The sequence below is a fragment of the Pleurodeles waltl genome, chromosome 8, assembly GCF_031143425.1.
Source record: "Pleurodeles waltl isolate 20211129_DDA chromosome 8, aPleWal1.hap1.20221129, whole genome shotgun sequence".
Classification (NCBI taxonomy): domain Eukaryota; kingdom Metazoa; phylum Chordata; class Amphibia; order Caudata; family Salamandridae; genus Pleurodeles; species Pleurodeles waltl.
In genome coordinates this window covers 1194279040-1194300279 of record NC_090447.1, presented here as the reverse complement: position 1 = coordinate 1194300279, position 21240 = coordinate 1194279040, and the positions used below count along the sequence as shown (strand labels likewise).

Below are 21240 nucleotides of genomic sequence, written 5' to 3'. Positions count from 1 at the left end.
ATCTTTCTATACAAAATACCAAAAAACTATTTAGGAAGTCATACTTCTGGATGTGCTCACAGGCGATCAAAATAACTATTTCTGACTTAACTACAAAATATGTGGTGGAACTGCGTGACAGATGTATTACAAACGGCAGACAGTCCCCAAGCCAGCAAAGACGCGGGGACACAGCAAGCCAGTAGGAAAGGAAATCATTGCCCTGGCTGCACGTCATCTGTAATCTAGAGGTGTGAACTAATGTTCTCTCAGGACTCATCATGCGGGACTGAGAAATCAGACACCAAAGATGGATCACTGTGAATTATCCGCACGCTCGCTAACATGCTTTTCAAACCAAGGAGGTTAAAGAAGGGATTAAATGCTGTGCATTTTGTAAAACCCACTGATAGGACACACAAATCATGCTGCATGCACTGGGGGTGAAAGTCGGAGCGTGTACGGGAGCGTCTATTGTGGACCGTAGCTGACACCAAGTTGCCTATGCTACATCCATGCATCCTTTTATGATGGGCACTATCCTGTGCAATATTCATTGTCCCACAAACCTGCTTCGTTGTTAATCGGGAATTCCCAAAGCTTCCCTTCTTTTGTCCACTGGATCATCTCCTCGAACCCGTTCCGAGGTAATCGCTTGCTGGCTGATGCAATCTGATTTGCCAGCTCCAGATCCCACAGGGTTGGCTTGGAGACTAAGGAAAAGAAAATGGCTAATCAAACAACAGGATTTAACAATTTTTTTCTGCGTTCAGAGCATACATTTTAAGGAAATCAATGGCCAATTCTGATTTGTAGATTTTTTTTTATTTTATTTTTAGAAGAACAGTATACATTTTAGAATTATTTTGCTGCTCACGAAGTAGAGTGTATCACCAAGTCAATTTACCTGCAATGACACTGGATTAAGAGTGTTTTTTGCATTCATTTGAAAGAGGGTAGTGCCACATTAATTAGTACACTTGGGCTGACACAGCTAGTTGATTCTTATGTATAACACAACATGTAATGGAGCAATTCTTTCTTTGCACAAAGGAAGCTACTGCCTAGTAATATATTTTGAGGGCATCTGCTTTTTCATTGGAGCAAATCCAAAATCCCACAAGAGTCCCCTGTTCTGAGTACCTCACAGTTGTCCACCCCATTTAAAGGTGGGGAGGAGCTTCAGGTTACCTCAGTGGAACCTCAGCTGGCTCCGCTAGCGTAAGCCTCTGAGCTGGCTGCTTGTCTGTTAATGGCCAGTAGGCCACAGCAGCTGTCACCCTGCCCTACACAGGGCAGGTAACCATCACTTCATTCCTCCACTGGGAAACGCCATTCGAGTCATGGCAGTCACAGACAGGGAAATCAAATCATGACCCTGAAAATAGGAATAAAAGTTAATATGCATCAGGGCCATTATTTATTTTTTTGTTTAAAAAAAAAAAAAAAACTCAATGAGGGCTAGGGTCTAAATGATCGAGTATACTGAGAAAGCTCAGCTCACGGAGACAGAAAGTAACTTTCAGGGAAGACCAGAGTGTTGGCAGCTGGTTCTTCATATAGTGGACCAAAACAAGGTACACTGTGTAAAGAGTCCAAGCAAACCCCAGAGGAAATACAGAGGCACAAATGACACCCCAAAAGCTCTCTTTTGTGGTAGTGTGGGTGAGCAGTTAGGCATATCAGAAGGTACTGCTAAGCATGTACTTCACACACAGGCAGTAAGAGAGACACACTCAAAGTAATTCGACACCAATTTATAAAAATAATACATACTTTACATGATTTTAGATACCAAGGTCATCAGAATAAGGTAAGTACTTTTTGAGTTATGAATTTTTCGTTTTTAAAAGCTGACTGCAATTTTTGGAGTTGTAATGTTATTCTATGGCGGAAAAACATCTACGACACATGGGTACTCAGCAGTGATCTACATGACCAATCTTCTGGAGTTAAGGAAAGTATGGGGCAAAGTCCAAACAACACCAACAGGTCACTTCAGGAGGCACTGGGGCGTCCGGCTACAGAGGTGCTTTTCAGCCTCGGGTGTCCTAATGTTATCCTATCAGAAAGAAAAAGACATGCATACGGGCACTTAGCAACAACTCACAGGACTGATCTTCTGGGCTGGAGGTGAGTATAGGGCAAGGTCCTGTGCCACACCAACAGTTCAGCTCGGGGGGCTCAGGCCTTCAGGTGCAGAGGTGTGTTACAGCATTGGGTGTCCCATTTACATCAATGGAGATCAGTCTGGTGAGATAGAGGCTGCAAGCAGGGACTGGATGGCTAGTCAGGAGGAACCCACAGGGAGGCTTGACCCTTGAGATCCTCGGGACACAGGGACACCGTTGTCACACTTCTCAGGCTGTGGTGCTCGGTGTAGAGCTGTCTTTTGGCACTGGGTTCTAGTGCAGAGGATACTCGTGGTTGGAGGGGGCCTGAAGAAAGAGCTGCAGGAGGCGTAGAAAAGTCCACTGTTGGTAAACCCAAGGTGGGCTTTGGTTCTAGAGGGCCTGGGGACCAAACTGGCACTGTTGGCCCACTTCAACTTAGGCTAGTGGGCACAGGTGCAGTGGTGTCATCCGGTATTGGGTTTTGGCTGTCCGGAGTCCTCCTGAGTCTTTTTTGGTGCCTGCAGGGTGCAGGGAAGCAGCTCCGCTACTCCACAGGAGATCCTGGTCACTTATCAAAGTATTGGCAGTTGTCCCAGGCTTTTCGAGGCAAACAGCTGCAAGACGAGTCATCTTTGGCGCAATTGTCGAGGACAGCAGGCAGGCTGGCGGGGTTGGCACAAAGTAGGGCGTTGCTCCTCAGTTCTTGCTTTTCACAGCTCTTTAGACTGTTCTTCTGTAGTACAGTAAACCTGAGGTCCTGGTATCAGGGGCCATCCTAAATACTCAATTTAGAGACGTTGAGAGGAGTGAAGGGTAGTAGTCAATGTTTACTTACCCCTGGGGTCACTACTCCCCCTAGATGACCACTTACTTGGGGAAGTGGGCATCACTCAGCCCCAGAATTCCTAATTCCACCACATACAACATCGTGAAATTCCTAAGGCTATGTTCATTTCTGGCTGTTCACCATAGAGGCGTTTGCAGCCTACACATGTAGCACCTCTCTTGCATAGATAATTTTCCCACCTGTGCATGTGCCAAATGGGCTAGGGCCGGGAGGGAGGGGGTGAGGGGTGCGGGGGGTTGGTCTGCATCTCCCTTCGGAGGGAAGCCTGATCTGCATACCAAGGGTAGTGGCTTCTTTGAACCTCCCCTGCTTTGGAATGCAGATTTGCAGTCATCCTGTTGGGGGGAGGTCTGTTAAAACTCCTGACACAGCAGGCTTTGTCACACTTGAAAGGTCAGAAACCCATCTGTTGGTGGCAGACTGATGGAAGCTAGTCAGTCAGTACACCAGCAGTTGGTACATTTTCAGGGGGCACCGCTAAGGTCCCCTCTGGGCCGATGTATTAAAAATCCATCAGTGCAATCAGTGACGGTTTATTAATACAAGATGTTTGATACCAAACATCTCTATTTTCAGTGAAGCCATCATGTAGCTGGGAAACTCGTATTGACTAGTGTCCAACATATGTATTTCAAATGGGTTCCCTGTTCCCTTATTATGTCTTAGAATCGACAAAGACATCGTAGGGGCATATTTACTCATGCAGATATGCCCTCAGGGCTGTCAGGCCTGCTAGAGGGGTGACTTACAAGTATTACAGGCAGTTTTATGGGACATGGCACACAAGTGTGTGCCAAGTCATATTTTCAGTTTTTGGAGCACCTTGTCACGCAGCGGGCAGTGACAGTCTGTATGAGTTTGGTGCTAGGTCCTTTAGAATGGCACAAGCTGTGTTGCAGCTCTTGGGGTATCCTCTTTAGAATCCCTGCCCTAGGTACCAGAGACACTATTTACTAGGGACTTACAGAGGTGCTAAATGGTATGGCCACTTGGGGCTCAAGTGATCAGGTGTCTTTTTTTGGGGAAGAAACACTGGCACTGGGGACCTGGTTAGCAGGAACCCAGTGCACGTCAGTCAAAGTTGCACAAAAAGAGGCAAAAAGTGTAATAGAGCGTATCCCAAGATAGTAAGACACAGACATTGACAAACAGGTTTTGAGAATAATCTCAGACTATACAAACTTGCTTCATAAGCTTCACTGTAAGCAAATCTAACTTATGTGAGTATTTTGAAACTCTGACATGGGATACAGCACTTCTAGACCTAAAATGGATGTTCCTGCTGGAAGCAGTGAACAGCCCTTAACCCCGATACAAGTACCCCAACTCTCATTATATATCCATGCAAGTGACTCATTCGAATTATCTGGACAACTTTTCTTCCAACTGCTTCACCCTAAATGTCTACTCTCAACAGACACCCTTAAAGAGTGTCAGCAGGACTCCCATAACTGAATTCAAAAAGTCAATATGTTTTCATGAGGCCTAGTTTGTTCCAAAAGACGACTGCTTATTTTGGGGTAAGAGGTCAATATTATTGGGAATATTTGGCCCACACCTATAATGGCAAAAAACAGCCTAATAACTAAAAGGCAATGGAATGGCATGATACTTAGGCCCTCATTAGGAGATTGGCGGTAAAAAAAGCCTACCGCCACAGCGACGGCCACCAAAATACCGTCGCCACGGCTACCAGCCGTCTGCCGTATTATGACCACAGCCGGATTTCCGCCAGAAGAATGGCGGACATCTGGCTGTGCCCATGCCGGTGGATGGAGGTAAGGTGGCGCTGCTGCCACCAGCAGCGCCACGCCAGTAGCCTGCCGCCAGCCGTATTATGACCCATAATACGGCCTGGCGATGTTCTGCTGGCGGGCCCTGCTGGTGGCTGCAATGCCTCGTCTTCTGCCGGAAGACCCCCTGAACACAGGTAAGTCGGGTCTCCGACAGGGAAGGGGGGCTGGGGGAGTTGTGTGTGTGTGGGGGTGAATGTTTGTGTGTGTGTGTGTGGGTGTGTGTGTGTGTGTGTGGATGCGTGTGTGTGTGTGGATGCGTGTGTGTGTTGCCTGTTAAATGCGTGTGTGCATGTATGGAGGTGTGAGTGCGAGTATGTCGTGTTATGTGAATGCATGTATGGATGAAAGTGTGTGCAGATGTGTATGTGAATTAATGTAATGCATGCGTGGATGCATGTGGGAATGGGTGCGTGTATGCGTGTGTGTGTGAATGGGGGGGCGTGAATGTAGGGGTGGGGGGCTTTGGAGAGGTGGGGATGGGTGATAACTTGAGAGGGGGTGAGGAGAGAACCCTATCAGTGACAGGGAAAGAATTCCCTGTCACTGACAGTAAATACCGCCATGGTTTTTGTGGCGTTATGGAAGCCACAAAAACCATGGCGGTAGGCAGGTGGAACAGTGACGGCCACCGGGCAGGAGGTGGATATTAGCCAACCAGCCAATGTCATAATATGGTGGTAAGTACCGCCAGCCTGTTGGCAGTACTTACCGCCATATTAACGCCGACCACTGGGGTCGTAATGACCCCCATATGTTTTCCGTTTACTACTTTTTTGCTTTCAAAGTCATTTGTTATTAATGGCTCAGGAATGCCTGGGTCTCGATCTCAATGTGCCAGAGGAGATCAAGCCCCACTTCACTAATCTGGCCAAATAATATAAATAAGTTTGGGTCTGCTTGTGTTCCCGCTATCAGTCGACTGCATCTACCTGATGAAAGTGCACTATTTATTTTGTTATGAGGTCAGAATTGATTTGCATATGGTTGGTCCTCATCCATAATGGCACGTGTGAGCTAAGAAAACAATGAAATGGGTGCTAGAGAGGACTGCTCAGTGTTTAAGACTAATTAAAGATCTTACACCAATAACTAGTCTGTGATCCAGATAGTTTCATGCAGGAGCACTCATCTCCCTCATCGTCTGCTCTGGTTTCATGGCACTGTTTCTCTGATTCTCCAGTGAAGTGCAGAGCTAGTGTGGAGGTTCTGGCTTCCTACTAGGGACATTTTCAGCACCGAGCCTATTCCTATAATTCCAGACGCCAAAACCTCTGCAGAACAGTCTCTCAACCAATTTGAAGTCCCATGCCCAGTCACCTCAGGGTTTCGAAAAGTGTCTTCCAGTAGCTCTTTCGGGGGAAGTGTGCTCCTGAGTCTGGTGCAAGTGCTCTGGTGTTGGCCATTTCAGCACCTTGTTCTTTCCTTTAATAGATCATTGGTGAGCTGTGTAAAGGTTTATTCCCTTATAAACGTAATCCTTTTCCGAGGCTGTAAAGTCTGTGAGTTGTGCTGCACTAGGAAAAATGGCTTTTTAGGGTCTTCAATTCAAAGTTGGAGGAAATCTCAATGGCAACAAGACCATCTTGCGCAAAGAAAGCACAGACAACATGGATACCCCCTCCCAGTTTATCAGCACCCCCTTATGAAAAGAATACCAAAAACGTTAAGGAATCCAACAGCAAGATGGTGCCCCGGTCTGCACTGCACAGCAGATTTAACCTCTATCCTTTACCGCAATCAGATAATAAAATAAATGTTACAATTTAATATGAATAGGAACAAATATAGAAATAGTCTCACAGCTTGTTTTAGAATTAAACGTTCGTTTTCAGAGTCGTAAATGCAGTACTTTCACTCATTCTTGGCAAAAGTAATTAAAAAAAGATCTTGGCTTCTCCAAACATAAGAAATGCAAATGTGGGGCTGGGAATCATTTCTTACGTTCCACGTTGTGCCAGCAATCAAAATCAGAAAATTTTATTTCAGGAGCCAACAAGAAAGATGTGGGAGACACATTCAGGAATCAAGTATCTTGTGGTATTTCCTGGTATTCTCGATGACTTGGGGGCGGGGGGGTGTTTTGCAAAAAGGCTCTCAGCCACGGATATTAAGCAATAAGAGCCTGGCCTTGAAGGGTTCAATGAGTCTAGTAACGAAAGCTAGAAATCGAAAGGCCAACGTGCTATGGAAAAATATCACCTACATAAAATCTGCCATGCAACACAATTTACACTCAAAGTGGCATGCATGGGACGAACTGCTTGCAATTGCTATGATGCACACAACCATCCAATCGGTACACACCAGACAGAACTTCCCAAACAAACACACATACACCCAGCAAATTTCCGATATGCCACTATTGGCCATCATCGAAAACTCAACAGAATATTTTATCCAAAGATACTCACTACATAGTACCTTTTAATTCCACCCGAGTGGCGCCATGAAACCCCCTCCACCACCTTCTCCAAACCTAAAACCCCTTTCGCAGTTTATGCGGGCGTTGGTGACACAAGGCACTTGTAAATTGTCATTAAATTGTTGTTTATTTCTCCTTTGTGTGTAACTGGAGACGACGCCAGTCCTCAAACCCAAACAGACGCTCAATAACTGACATGAGGAAGAAATGATACAGAAGAGCACAACAAAAAAAAGAAGCGAGGGAAGGAGGGCTTAAGAGAAAAAAAGAGAAATTAATGTCTGAAAAGAAGGCTTTGCCATTGAAGAAAGGAGTGTATGGATTAATGGATGCATGGATGAGAAGTACAAAGAAGGGTAGGTGGATGAAGAGAAAGATAAACGAGGATAAAGTTTGATTAAATAATGGCTAGATGGATGAATGGATGGGTGGATGAAGGAAAGGTGGAAGGATAAAGAGTAGAAAGGAAAGAATGATGGAAGGATGGTTAGAAAAGTGCAATAGGCAAGGCAGGATGGACAAAACAAAAAATGGATGGATAGGTGAAAACTGACATGCGCATTTAGAACTCTCCACCTGCGCTGAATTTAACAGCTAGGTGGGACCAAGCTCAGACTCCCAGTCCCTCCAAGAGCAGCATTTCAGCCCACTCAGGCCAATTCTGGCACTTCTCTCATGCTGTGCAACAGCATGAGATAAGTGCCTGGATTGGGTGGTGGTGAGGTGCAAGGCAAGCACCGAGGTGGCTGGAGCGGCAGAGGAGAGTTGGCAGATAAGTGTATTTTTCTTTTTTTATTATTGCCCCCCGTGTCCCAAATCCATCCCCTTCCCACCCCAGACCTCTGCGCGCTGCCCCACCAGCCCTTCCAGGCAGCAGCCACCACTGGAATTGTGGATATTTGAAAAAGAATTATGAGCCTATTCTTGTGCATCAGTGCACTTTCTTAAAGTGCTTGTCAACCATCCAATGTGTTTGAACTGTTTTATTAAAAACTAACAACCTGTCACTTTTTTTCAAAACGTTCTTTAGGAGTGACTCCTTCCTCAACATCCGTGGAACGGCAGCCACAGTAGGAAACCCTTGAAAAATGTGATTATTTCAAGAGTGTCCATCCAGAACTATTTGAGATACGCCTTCCGTTTCGGCAAAATTCTTTAAGGATTGAGGTGTAAAATGCACCATTTAGTCAAAATGTTTTCCAAATTAACTTCGAGAGAGTAACCGGCTTGAATGAGTGTCAGCCTCACTCGTTCGCTCAGTTCCCTTTTGGATATGTTTCAAGGTGGAGGGGGGTTTACGTTTTGGCTGCTCCCTGTCCCACTTACAACTCTTTTTTATCTCTTTACTTTCCTCCAGTGCAGGAAACATCTGTTCAGAAAGACCATGTCCCCAGTCAGAGAAGTCCACATGAAGAGTAAAAAGCAGACTGCAAGTAAGCAAGCTTTTGCACTACCCCCTCGCAGCTTCCAAAAGAAAACAGAGCGCTCACACGCGTGAGAAATAGACATCATGTGCGAACGTAGACATGCTCTATACAACAGGCTACCAAATCTCCTAGAGTAAAAAATAAGGCACATTTTAATTTTTAAGAACAAATTGAAGGGGAACACAAAGAAAGCCTAGATCGTGAGCAGCTCAAAGTAAAGAGCCCAGAAATCTGGTATCAACCCAAATGGACAATAAAGAAACTGCTATTAGACCACCAATTAAAATTCCCTGAATGATGTAATTGAGTAATTATGTGGCTGACCGGAGCAACAGAAAGTAGACCCTGAGAAAACCTGTTACCTACCTAGGTGTTCTCGTCCTAAAGGCACATATATGCTCTGTTCTCTTTTGCTGCCTAGGGTAAGCAGTGCGTGTGGGTTTTCGCACACTGACCTCTGGGTGGTACCCTCCCGATGTTGTTCTAATTTTGGCTATGTCTGCAAAGGAGCTGAATCTTTGAGATCTGTGGGTTAAAATATTTAAAAAGCATAGTGCACCTTGTAGCTTGCTCACACTCATCGTACACTTCATCAGAGTCAGGCCCCTCAGTAATACCTGAGAAGTGTACTACATCCACTCTAGGTGGTGTACCTATTGAAGTGTTGTGGGAATAGGTTCCCTAATGTCCCTGTTGCGTTTACTTGACTCTTCACGCTTGGCCGTTGATCCCTGGCTGACAAATGCAAAGGAAGCCTTCATCTGGAGTGTGCTCTCCCCCCTCACACAGCGCGCCATTAATTCACCCTCAGGGTAGCTTTTACTGGTGGTGGCTTGCTGTGCATCATCCACTTACCGACCACTCCTCTGCATTGAAGACGCACGCTATGATGCAGCTAGCCACAGGGAATCTGTGCTGCTGGCGTGATGAGGAATGCCTCACTGTCTGCAACCTTCAAGCGTTTTAAATATATATATATATATATATATATATATATATATATATATATATATATATATATATATATATACACACATACATACACCCACCCACACAGACAGACAAAGAAGCACACAAAAAAAATAAAAAAATCGGGCAACAGTGCTGCCCTAGTCATACACGAAACTATCACCTCTTCATCTTTTCCATCATCCTTCACAGGCATCAAAACAACTATTTTGCCCAGAGGTCAACAAAAAGGCACTTTCTGTAGCCCTCACACATACCTATAGGTATGGTGGGCCTACAAAAGTAAAAGTGAAATGTATATATAATATCTGAACTTCCATATATTTCCATATAATTGAAACACAAAGGATTTCCTTAAAAATTCTAGCACCCATCCCTTTGAGGAGGCAAAATAAAGATGTGGAATGATCTCCTAAGTGAGAGAGGTACCTTGTGCGTAATACCCATATGCAACTTCCCATATGTGTGGACAGTGTGTGCCTGGTGATATAATCAATTTGTACCGTACAGGCAACACTGTTGCCAATTGTATACACCTACAGCTGCAATGCCAAACAACACAAAAGGGATGGAAGTGGTACTTCTGGTGGGCACAACATGGCTGTGGTGCTGCATACGTAAATCTGTGAAGGTACAGTGCCAGGAAATAGTTTTTAGCTACAAAAAATCTAGTTTAAAGTCCCGTCTTCCTACAACTGGAAATTGCCTGCAAAGAGATGCTCAGATGTACTGGTGTGTGGTGCGAGAGATGTGAAGACGCAGGCTTTGGAAGGAATACTCTGAACGAGTTTATGTTACAAGGCACACCAAAAAGGACTGACTGACAGCAAGGTCAAAATGTTTGCCATCTCCTAGATGTCTGATTTTATTTCATAAAACAAATTGTGATTGTGCTCGTCTCATTCTCAGCTGAGGCTGAGGAAGTGCATAAATCTATGATATCAATAATCTGAGAATTACCAGAAACCATCATGCAGAAATCGTGCATATTAATGCTAAACGGGCTGTTTCCTACAAGGTCAATACCAGGTCATGATAAAGTTTATTTTCAAGCAAGTATCAAGTGCTGAACTAGGTGTATGGACCCTACCCTAACGTGTCATATTGGACAACCCAGTGCAGTAACTAGTTAAGAAGATTATATCATATATACTATTAAGGGACCTGTGGAGCTGTTCAAATCTACCAGCATGCTGAAAACCATACAACTGCGAGTCTGTCTCTTACACGTCACCATCCAACTCGCTGCATCCCTTAACAAGAAAACAGCACCTTGCTAGTCATCAGGCATGGCATGGCAACATCCCACAAAGGATTACGACAAAAACACCATCCTTCCAACATGATGTTAAGTGCTAAACATGGGTAGGCAAGCGCTTCAGCTCCTCGTGTAGGGTTAGCAAGTGCAATGTAAATGCAGCAATACAGAACAATTAGTAGCCTTTGGAGACGGAGACATGGGCTTCTTGTTTGCCTAGTTGTGCCTTCATTGTTTTGTATAAGTCGTAGTTACAACCACCCCTCCTGCCTTTTCCCTTCAAGGCAAGATAAGTGCTTACATTTTGACATATATTAGACCATTTTGCTCCTCTTTGAGCTAAATGTATCAACTAAAATTGCATCCAGACGAGTAGTCCTTTGAAGGGCTGCCCATCTGTTTTCCTTACATAAAATCCTAATTATGTGATTGCTTTGAAGGAATGAATGAGATCACTTATAGAATGCTCAGCTGCCCCAAAGGGCGTTCCGGCGTTTGACAAGCCTAGAAGATCCTACAGAAAAGTTATCTGGCATGGAAACGGAAGGTTTTTAGCTGAGCTTTAAAGCTTTGTTCTGACCCAAAGCTTCAGATAACCAGTGGAAGTCAGTTCCACCGTTTAGGAGCCAGAGCAGAGAAGGTACGGCCACCCGTTCACGTGCATCTCACTCTGGGCACTTGTAGGAAAAGCTAGCCCTAGCATCTGAGCAATCTTGATGGTTGATAAAGGATAATCCTTTCCCTGATATATTTTAGGCCTTTCTCATAAAACGTTTGAAACATGATCAGCAGGCATTTAAAGACAACATGTTTGCGTACTGGTAGCCAAAACATGGACATAGTGAGTGACAGCCTTATGGGTGCATTCCAGCTCAATTTTAAAGATATTCCTTAGATTCTTCGGCATTGAAAAGCAAGATCCTGCTACTGCCTTTACTTGACGCCGAAAGCAGAGGCCTTTGGCCAGCAAGAGTGTTAGCTACCCATGCTTTGGGATAACTGCCAGATTCAGTGACCCATTAGAAAGCATGTTCGACAGGTTTAAGCACACACATTGCCTTTGCAAGAATTTGAAGGGGCAAAGGATCAAATGGAGAGCCTGACATACAGGCCATTTTTGCATATGATGGTCCCTCCATAGAAATTGGTTTAAACATAAAAAGAGCCATTCCTGACAAGGCCTCATTTAGGGGCATAGGATGGAAATCCACTGTTTCGTTACTCCACACCTTAAAGTCATAATAGATTTGGACAATTTTGGGCTTCGATAAAAAAAAGATAGCTTCTTGCAGAGTTCAACCAATGGAACAATATTTCTTTTGCAGGCATTTGGGGGTGAGAAAGAACTTTGAAATCTTAACGATTTTTCTAGAGGAATTGGCCCAAGAAGATACGGAGTGGGTAAACAATAAAAATTGGTCTGTGCCTGACAGATGTTTCGGTGGTATTTTCTTAATGTCACCTTATAACGATCTTTATCTGCTAAATCATAATTTGTCTTCTAGAGTCTCCCCAGCCTCTCACATTCAGTTTTTTCGACCACAAGATGGCAGAAAACCAAGGATTTGAAGTTGGGATCCTCACAGAGGCTTTAGCTCTAACTGGTGCGATAGCATTAACAGAAGGGAACGGCCAGTTACACACCAGGGACACATTTCATTCCACATCATCACTTAATGTGGGGATGCCAGTGGAGAGCTTGACAGATAGATCAGGCTCATTTAGACTGGACCAAGGGTGGAACATGCTACGCAGGGTCGGAGTTGTTGGTACGACATGAGGAAATTTGAAAGAGAAAGGGATCACAAAGTGATCAGAATTTCAACAGGCTAGTCTCTCCGGTCTTCTGCAATTCAGTTTTTAGCTAGATAAAATCGGATCAATATATGCCTTGCCATATGCATAGGGCCATAACCAGCTGAACTAGGTTGAAAGTTGATAGTGCTTCATCAGTCAGGTTAGCCACAATGCAATCTGAGAACTCTTTGTATGTTGAATTCAACTAAAACAGTGGAGTTACATATCCGGATGGTCTATATATTAATGCATCGGAAAAAACTAAATTAGGTGAGATTTTTAAGGAGAAGATTAAGCCCTTGATCTCGAGTCCTCAAGAATAGTAGTACAGTCATATTTGGAAGATGGATGACAACCATCGTCTCGCTCCTGTAATGAACTCTATCGAGATGTGCAAGGAGAACCTTAAAGGCACTGCGAGGGCAATATCCAACAGAGAGGAATCGAAAATCCAAGTTTCCGTTACAAAGACTAGATTCCAGTAATTAGAGCTCACCAGATCATAGATATCCATATAAGGTTTAAGTAAGGATCTAATGCTAATCAGACAACCTGTTAGGTATTGAACGGGAATAGGCTTAGAAGTCCCCCTAACTTATGTTGCTATTTCAGAGGGGCACTGTAAATCGCACCCCTAGAAAAGTACTAAGGATAACCAGGCAATTAATGCACAAAAAAGTGCCTACAGTCCGATTAACGTTCAACGTCTGAGAGAATAGTGAGAGCATGGGTGCAGGCCAGTTCAATTCTGTTAGTTCCTTACCATCATATCTGATTTTGCTTACGACCCTGCCATTAAAACTGGCAGCATGACATTAAAACTGGCATCATGTCTGGCACTGGGCACAATCCCAGCACAGATAGGCTTGCCTTTTGGTGTGCCTTTGGCACATCCGCTGTGTACGTCCACTGCTCATCGGCACCATCATTGTGTACAAGTAGGACCAAGAGACCAACATTGTCCTGCCCACACTACAGCAGAAAGAAAATTGCATCTTTCGTTTGTGCCTGCCAGGCCGAGTGAAAAAGGCTGCTTCTCCTCTGCCAAAACCGTGAGGAGACGGAATCACAGTCAGGCACTAGAAATCATACACAGGAGCGAGAATGTAATGTGCAATACGCAAAAAAACTCCTAAGTGCAAGAGCATTCAAATTCATCAGTGTTTCACAGTATTTAGAACAATCTCTTTAGGGAAGGTACAGTCAATTCATCAATGTTCAAAATATTAAAAAACTATCTGCGAAAATCAATTCTAAAAACCAAACGTTAAACCCTAGGAAACAGCGAATATTTTTGCAAGATTTCACACAATAAAAAAAAAGTCTAATTGCTGTATGCTTTGCTTAAGAACATATGTGAAACAATTCCAATATTAAGCCTGGATGCTTTTAACAATTTAAAAACTATTTTAACAACGTTTTCAATGCCGTGACATTGTTGCCAATTATCGTTTGCACCTGCCACCTGCTAGGCCTTATATCAATTGTATGTATCACGTGATTTTCCCCAGGTTCACTGGAATATTCCACCCTTGCATTGCACGTCAGACATTTGCTCTTCTGGAACACTATTTGCTTCCTGTATAAATACCCTCTCCAAACTTGCATCGGCTCTTGGCCGCGTCGCAGTCCTGTGCAGGCTTCATCCCTGCACTCAACTACTGAGTCGCACGGAACTTCCAACGCTCAAGCCTTCCAGGCCTTCCTGGTGATTCAGTGACCCCTGTGATGCTTCAAATGTCTTCCTTCAAGAGCTACGATTCCACCTCCTCTTGAGCTCCTTGCACTGAGCCTCCTTCCATCTTCGGAGTCCAATTAAAGTACAAGACAAGGCTAAGTATCTTCCCTTCAGGTTAGTGAGCAATAATCCTTTATAATAGTAAGCAGGCCTGACTATCAGCCTCTTCAAAACTCAAGAATTGTCTCCAGTTCCTTCTCTGTAATGTTCCTCCAGCTCTCTTTGCTGGTCCTTACTATGGACCCTCTCTCTAAGCTTGGTGCTTGAACTGTTTTTGCTCATGGACCAGAGACTTAATACCGTGTTACTCCATTGAACGGAAGTGTCAAGAAGAAAGTTATTTTAGCGATTGATATTTGTATGACCCTTCTAACCTCCAGTCTGTGTTTCTTGCATAGTTTGGGAGTGTCATTAACTCCAACCAATGTACAGAAAGTAACTTTGGGAGCGTAAGTTACTCCAACCTATGTACCAAGTGTAACCCTGGGAGTGTCAAGTGCTCCAACCTATGTACCGAATGTAACCTTGGGAGTGCCAATAGCGCCAGCCCATATTTCTAGTAGAACTTTGAAAGTGTCAGTTACACCAATCTTATTCCGAGTGTAACCTAGTTCTGAGTATAAGCTTGTTTCTAGCATACCTTGAGCGTTTCCCTTAACTCCAACCAATGCACAGAGTGTAACCTCGTTTCCAGTATGCCTTGGGAGTGTACCAAACTCAAATCCATGTATTGAGTGCAACCTTGGGAGAGCCAGTAACTCCAATCTTTGTTCTGAATCCTAGAGTCTGGTTATTCTGCTCTTCTACTGTGATTTTGAAGAAACCTGGTACTGTTGGTTATTGAAGCAGTGCACTGTAAATTATGTAGAGGCTTGCTAGTGTATTGATGTTAATTGCATCTTCTTGTTATTTCCAGTGTAGGGTGTTTTCACAAAACAAGAGGTGCTGATCCCGTAAACATCTACCTTCACTTACCCAGAAGGTCCCAAGAGCGACGCATTCTGTTAAGCAGAGTAGTACTGTCACAAGCAGATCGAGTACCACAGGTTTCTTTTTCCTTCTTTTCTCGCTTCCCCTTAGCCCTTCGCCCTCTGGACGCAGCAGGATCTAGGACTACCGCCCCAGGATCTTGCATTGTCCTGAGAGGGAGTGAAGGTCCAGCATTGGCTCCAGTGTCATGTCCGCGGTTGGGACCAGGTGAGAGTATGAAATGGGGAGGATTTAAATGGAGTGGGGTGGACTGGTGTCAGATGGACTGGATTGGGGTGGAGTGGATTGGAGTGGGGTAGATTGGAGTAGGGTGGTCTGGATTGGAGTGCAGTGGAATGGAGGGAGGTGGACTGAATTTGAGTGGACTGGATTTGAGTGGGGTGGATTGTACTGGAATGGGGTGGGCGTTTTGGAGTGGGGTGGATTGGAGTAGGGTGAATTGGATTGGTGTGGGGAGGACTGGACTTGATTGGGTTGGTTTAAGGCAGTATGGAGTGGGGTGGATTGGATTGGAGTGGGGTGGATTAAAATGGACTGGAATGGACTGGGGTAGGGTGGATTAAGGTGAACTGGATTGGAGCTGGATGGATTGGAGTGGAGTCAGTGGTTTGGAGTTGGTGGATTGGGCTGCAGTGGATTAGACTGGAGTGGGGAGGACTGAACTGGAATGGGGTGGAATGGATTTAAGTGGGTGGGTTGGACTGGACTTGAGTGGGTTGGAGTGATGTGGACTGGATTGGAGTGGGACAGATTGGAGCTGGCAGACTGATTTGGACTGGAGTGGGGCACATAGGAGAGGAGCAGATTGCTTTGGAGTGTGGTAGATTGTTTTAAATTGGAGTAGGGCAGATTGTTTTGGATTGGAGTGGGAAAGATTGATCTGGATTGGAGTGGGGAAGATTGATTTGGACTGGAGTGGGCCATATTGTTTTGGATTGGAGTGGTGCAGATTGTTTTGGACTGCAGTGGGGCAGATTGCAGTGGGGCAGACAGCAGTGGCATAGATTGTTTTAGATTAGAGGGGCAGATTGTTTTAAATTAGAGTGGGGCAGATTGTTTTGGATTGGCATGGGGCAGATTGTTTTGGATTGGCATGGGGCAGATTGTTTTGGATTGGCATGGGGCAGATTGTTTTGGATTGGCATGGGGCAGATTGTTTTGGATTGGTGTGTGGAAAATTGAAGTGGGACAGATTGTTTTAGATTTCAGTGGGGTAGATTGGAGTGAGGTAGATTGGAGTGTGGTCGGTTGGGAGGGATGGAATGTGGTGGATTGGGGTGAATGGTTTGGATTGGGGTGGATTGGATTGGTCTGGGCTGTACTGGATTGAGTGGGCAAGGTGGGGTGGACTGGCATGTATTGGAGTGCGGAGGTCTGGATTAGAGTGGGGCTGATTGGGGTGTGCTGCACGATTATGTGTTAAAGCATAATTTCGGAAATTACAAATAAGAAAGAAAAAATGTTGCTTTGCAATATTTAGAACAAGATAATTGTCATCTTTTGATAACAGTACCCACAAGCAAAAATAAAACGGGAGTGCAAACTGAGAAAAGAAGACTTGGCAAAATAAAACAAACTAGTTAATCACAAGAAATACAACTTTGCAGTTTTACTTGTCCTGCTGGACGTGTTTTTGCCAGCCACACACCTTCTGTTTGCAGGGCCCTAGAAGTTAAAAATAAATACCTCAATCAAGTCGGGAGCAGTGGAGGAGCAGCGATTAGGCTTAATCAATCAGTGCTTTGTTCCCGCTCGACAGACAGGAACGGAAATTATGCTAGGTCTGCAGTGACCAATTACAGGGCTGTAAAAACAAATGCAACGGGCAGGCTCTAAGCCCACTGTAAGATTATAATAGTCTTGAAGAGACAGCGCATGCACATCCCTAGGTCTAGCTGAGATCTAAAAAGGCGAAGTCTTTTATATATAGAGAGTCAAAAAGAGGTAGGTAGAGAGAGACTGTTACAACAAACTCTAGGGGGCAGATAGCGGAAATAACATCCCCGGTCCGTGAAATTTTAAAATGCGAATGCAGGGCTGGATTTCCGAGCGTGAACTCTGAGCTGCAGGGTATGGCTGATGTGACTGCTTTAGATCTTTTAAAACTGTGGACCATGCGAAGACAATTAAAAGTGCACCTATTATTCTAGGCAGCTAGTGCACTTCCCCCTGGACAGTCACATTCCCCAGGTTCTGAACTGTAACGATTGCAAAAGGAATATTTTCCGCATTCACCAATCTTGAGGACTCGTGTGACAAATGCTGCAGCAAAACTCAGAGCTATAATTATGTGCATTCATTTTAGCAGGGCCTGACATAGTTTGTTTTGTACAAGACGAAGGTACAAAAACCCCTCCAGTTCTTCCGTTGAAAGCAAGGAAAATTAAGCTGACAATTTCACATATATTAGATCATTCTACCTTCATTTTAGCTTAACAAATCAACTACTCTTTTTGTCTCAGCATTCGGATGAGTGCCCCTTTGAAGGACTACTTTTCAGTTTTCCGTATAGGGGATCTGTGATTGCTTTGCACATATGGGAAGCAATTTACACTTTAAAGAGATGTAAAGACCTATGAGATGTGAGGTTTTAGAGTGAGGTAGATAGGAGTCTGGAGCCGGAAAATCATTGCAGTGCCCTGCATGTGGGTAGGGGACGTTGTGGGGCTTACTACCAGAATTGACGTGCAGAGTCTCATATGGCAACACTCATGTGTGCAGGTATCACTTGCTTTCTAGGCCATCAATGCCCCCATATGCCGAGCCCAACTACAGACTGGTGTGAACTAGTGTGCCGATCTCTAAGCTTAAGATGCTTTAGATGATATAAGGAGGCAGTTCAAAGAATGGGGAGGGTGGCTAAGTAATATATGGTTAGAGTATCTACCAGAAAGAGCGTTACTGAAGGTAAGTAACTTGTTTTTCTGACAGGTACTTCTAGCTGCAGATTCCTCACTTTTTGGATAGGTACCAAAGCAGTAACTTCCAGGTGGCAGGGCTGAGAACTGACTCAAATAAAAAGATCTGAGAGGACCAAAGCCCCTTCTTCTCCTTGGACCTGGCGGTCCAGGCCGTGATGCTTAATGAAGTGTGGCATCACGCCCAAGTAACAGCATGGCAAATATACAGAGCAGGCACAACATGTGCTAATACAGTGGTAGTATCATTGGTTCTGATGGAATGAGCGTGCAAACCTTCTGGGGGGCCAGAGGGGATGGGAGGCTGCTTCTTTGCCAATGCATAGCAGATTTTAATGCAGAACACAATCCACCTAGAGGTGGTCCTCTTCTGCACTACTTTGTTCTACTTCCAGCGATCCCACAAAAATGTTCTCTAGTACGATGGATGGAAAAACGAAGAGTTCTTTTAGGATGCAGGTGCCTCTCGTCCTTAGAGGGGTGCAGTGGAGCAAAGAAAGTCAGTAAGGGGATATTTTTCCCAATGAGAAATGGGGTCACCGTTTTTGGGAGAAAGAAGGACCGCATTCTCATGCCCAATTTGTCTGGGTAAAACTTGGTGTATGGCCGGCTGACCGAGATGGCTTGTATTTCACTAACCTGCAGTGCCAATGTTAAGGTGACAAGAATGACTGTCTTGAGGGTTAGGAGTCATAGGGGACAGCTATAGAGCCCTTCAAAGTAGAGAACATAAGGAAAGTAAGGACCAAATTCAAGTCCCACTGAGGCATAATTACAGAGAAGGTGGAAACATATGCTGTAAACCTCAAAGAAACACATCATAACAGGAGACTAAACCAAAAGAAGGCTGATCTGCGACCTGAAAAAAATGCAAAAGAGATGACAAGTCCCCATTTTAATTGTTTCCAAAGCTCACACTCCCCTGGCCCAATCTGGTGCCAGTAAGATGACTTGGGCCTGGTTGTTCCTGGGCTTCTTCAGTACTCTGGGCATGAGAGGCATCATCAGGAATGTGTACAGGAACCCCTAGCTCCACTATACACAGAACGCATCTCTGAGAGAAAGATACCTTGAAAACTCATACAAAAGTGCTGACGTTCCTGGTTACCTGCAGTGAGGAAAGGTCTAGCCAACTCCTTCACAATTCACTTAAGAGACCACAGGGTCATTCCTACATTGGCGGGCGGTGGTCGCCGCCCGCAAAGCGGGAACCGCCACTTGGCCGCTCCGTGGTCAAAAGACCGCGGAGGCCATTCTGGCTTTCCCGCTGGGCCGGCGGGAAAGGCCCTGCAACCCAGAAGCCGGCTCCGAATGGAGCCGGCGGTGTTGCAGGGGTGCGACGGGTGCAGTTGCACCCGTCGCGATTTTCACTGTCTGCTAAGCAGACAGTGAAAATCATGCTGGGGCCCTGTTAGGGGGCCCCTGCACTGCCCATGCCAGTGGCATGGGCAGTGCAGGGGCCCCCAGGGGCCCCACGACACCCGTTCCCGCCATCCTGTTCCTGGTGGTAAAAACCGCCAGAAACAGGGTGGCAGGAAGGGGGTCGGAATCTCCATGGCGATTCAGCCCAGACAGGGGAAATCCGGCGGGAAACCGCCGGATCACCTTTTCTGACCGCGGCTTTACCGCCGCGGTCAGAATGGGCAGGGAAGCACCGCCAGCCTGTTGGCGGTGCTTCCGTCATTTTAGCCCTGGAGGTCGCGGACCGCCAGGGTTAGAATGACCCCCCCACGTGTCAAATATGGGTGTAACTGCCATTTGTGACATGTTAGGTGTTCGTGGCTGACAGTCTGCCCTGGCGTTTAGAGGTCCCGTCAGGTGGTGTACCACCGGAAGAATCTTCTGGAGGTCAAGCCACTTCTAGATATTGAATGCCTCCGGGAACAGGGTCCACAACGCCACCCCACCCTTCTTGATGCAGTACCACTCGGCAATGGTGTGTCCGTCCTCCATTAGGTGAATGGTAGGAAGGCTTACAATGCCAAACAGGTGGCTTCCTTCTCCAGAAGACTGATGTGGAGCCAGCCTCTGCCAGAGGCCAGATGCCTGTGATCTCCACCTCATCCAAGGGGCTGTCCCAAGCCAGAAGCAATGCAATGATCACCACTGTCAACTCTGGTTGGGGCAGGGAGAGGGATTGCCACTGACCCAGTGGCGGTCCAGCAACCACCACTGCAGGTCCTTTACACTCTCCTCTAAAATCTGGATGTAATATGAGAGATGCCCCTGGTGCTGTGCCGACAGGGATTTTAGATCCAAATACATAGTCTGTATATGTGACCTGGCATGTTCAACCAACAGGATGCAGGAGCCCATCAGTCCTCGCAGCCCGTGAGTCATCTTCACTGATATTCAGGACAAAGGCTGAATCATCGGGATCACAGACTGATTGTCCTGGACAATCTGCTCTGAGAGGAAGGTGCAAAACTGCTCTGTGTCCAGAATTACAGTGAGCATCTGCAAATGAGTCAGGTGTGACTTTGGTATGTCAATACTCCAGCAATGTCAGGAGGTTCGCAGTAGTGTGGAGGTGGGTGATGACTTCCTAGGATGAGCCTGCCTTCACCAACCAGTAAATGTGTAAATGGAAGGCTGGAATCTCCGAAGATGTGCTGCAGGCACTGTCATCACTTTTATGAATGCCCAAGAGGCAATGGTGTGACCAAAAGGGAGCACAGGGAACTGGAAATGCTCCTGCCCCAGCATGAACTGCAGATAGCCCCTGCAGGATAGGGATGTGGATATAAGTGTCCTGCAGGTCCAGCACTACCATCCAGTGTCAAGGATTGATCTCAGACAAGACCTGGGCCAAGGTAAGCATATTGACTTTTTCCTCCTGCAGAAAGGCATTGAAGGGGTGAAGGTGCTAAATAGGATGAAGGCCTCTGTCCCTCCGCAGCACTGGAAGGCAGCAGGAATAACAAACACACAGCCTACTTCTGATCCTGGCACCTTCTCTATGGCTCCTTTGGCCAGAAGGGACTG

The 21240-nt window shown here is 45.5% G+C and overlaps 1 protein-coding gene across 3 annotated transcripts in view; it reads right to left on the bottom strand.

The window, feature by feature from the left end:
* Positions 1–21240, bottom strand: part of MRPS31 (mitochondrial ribosomal protein S31) — a 164824-nt gene that overhangs the window by 11297 nt on the left and 132287 nt on the right. For all 3 annotated transcript variants that reach the window (XM_069205478.1, XM_069205477.1, XM_069205479.1), the window contains exon 6: positions 549–692. In XM_069205478.1, coding sequence (XP_069061579.1) covers positions 549–692 — 144 coding nt within the window. The remainder of the gene's footprint in view (positions 1–548; positions 693–21240) is intronic.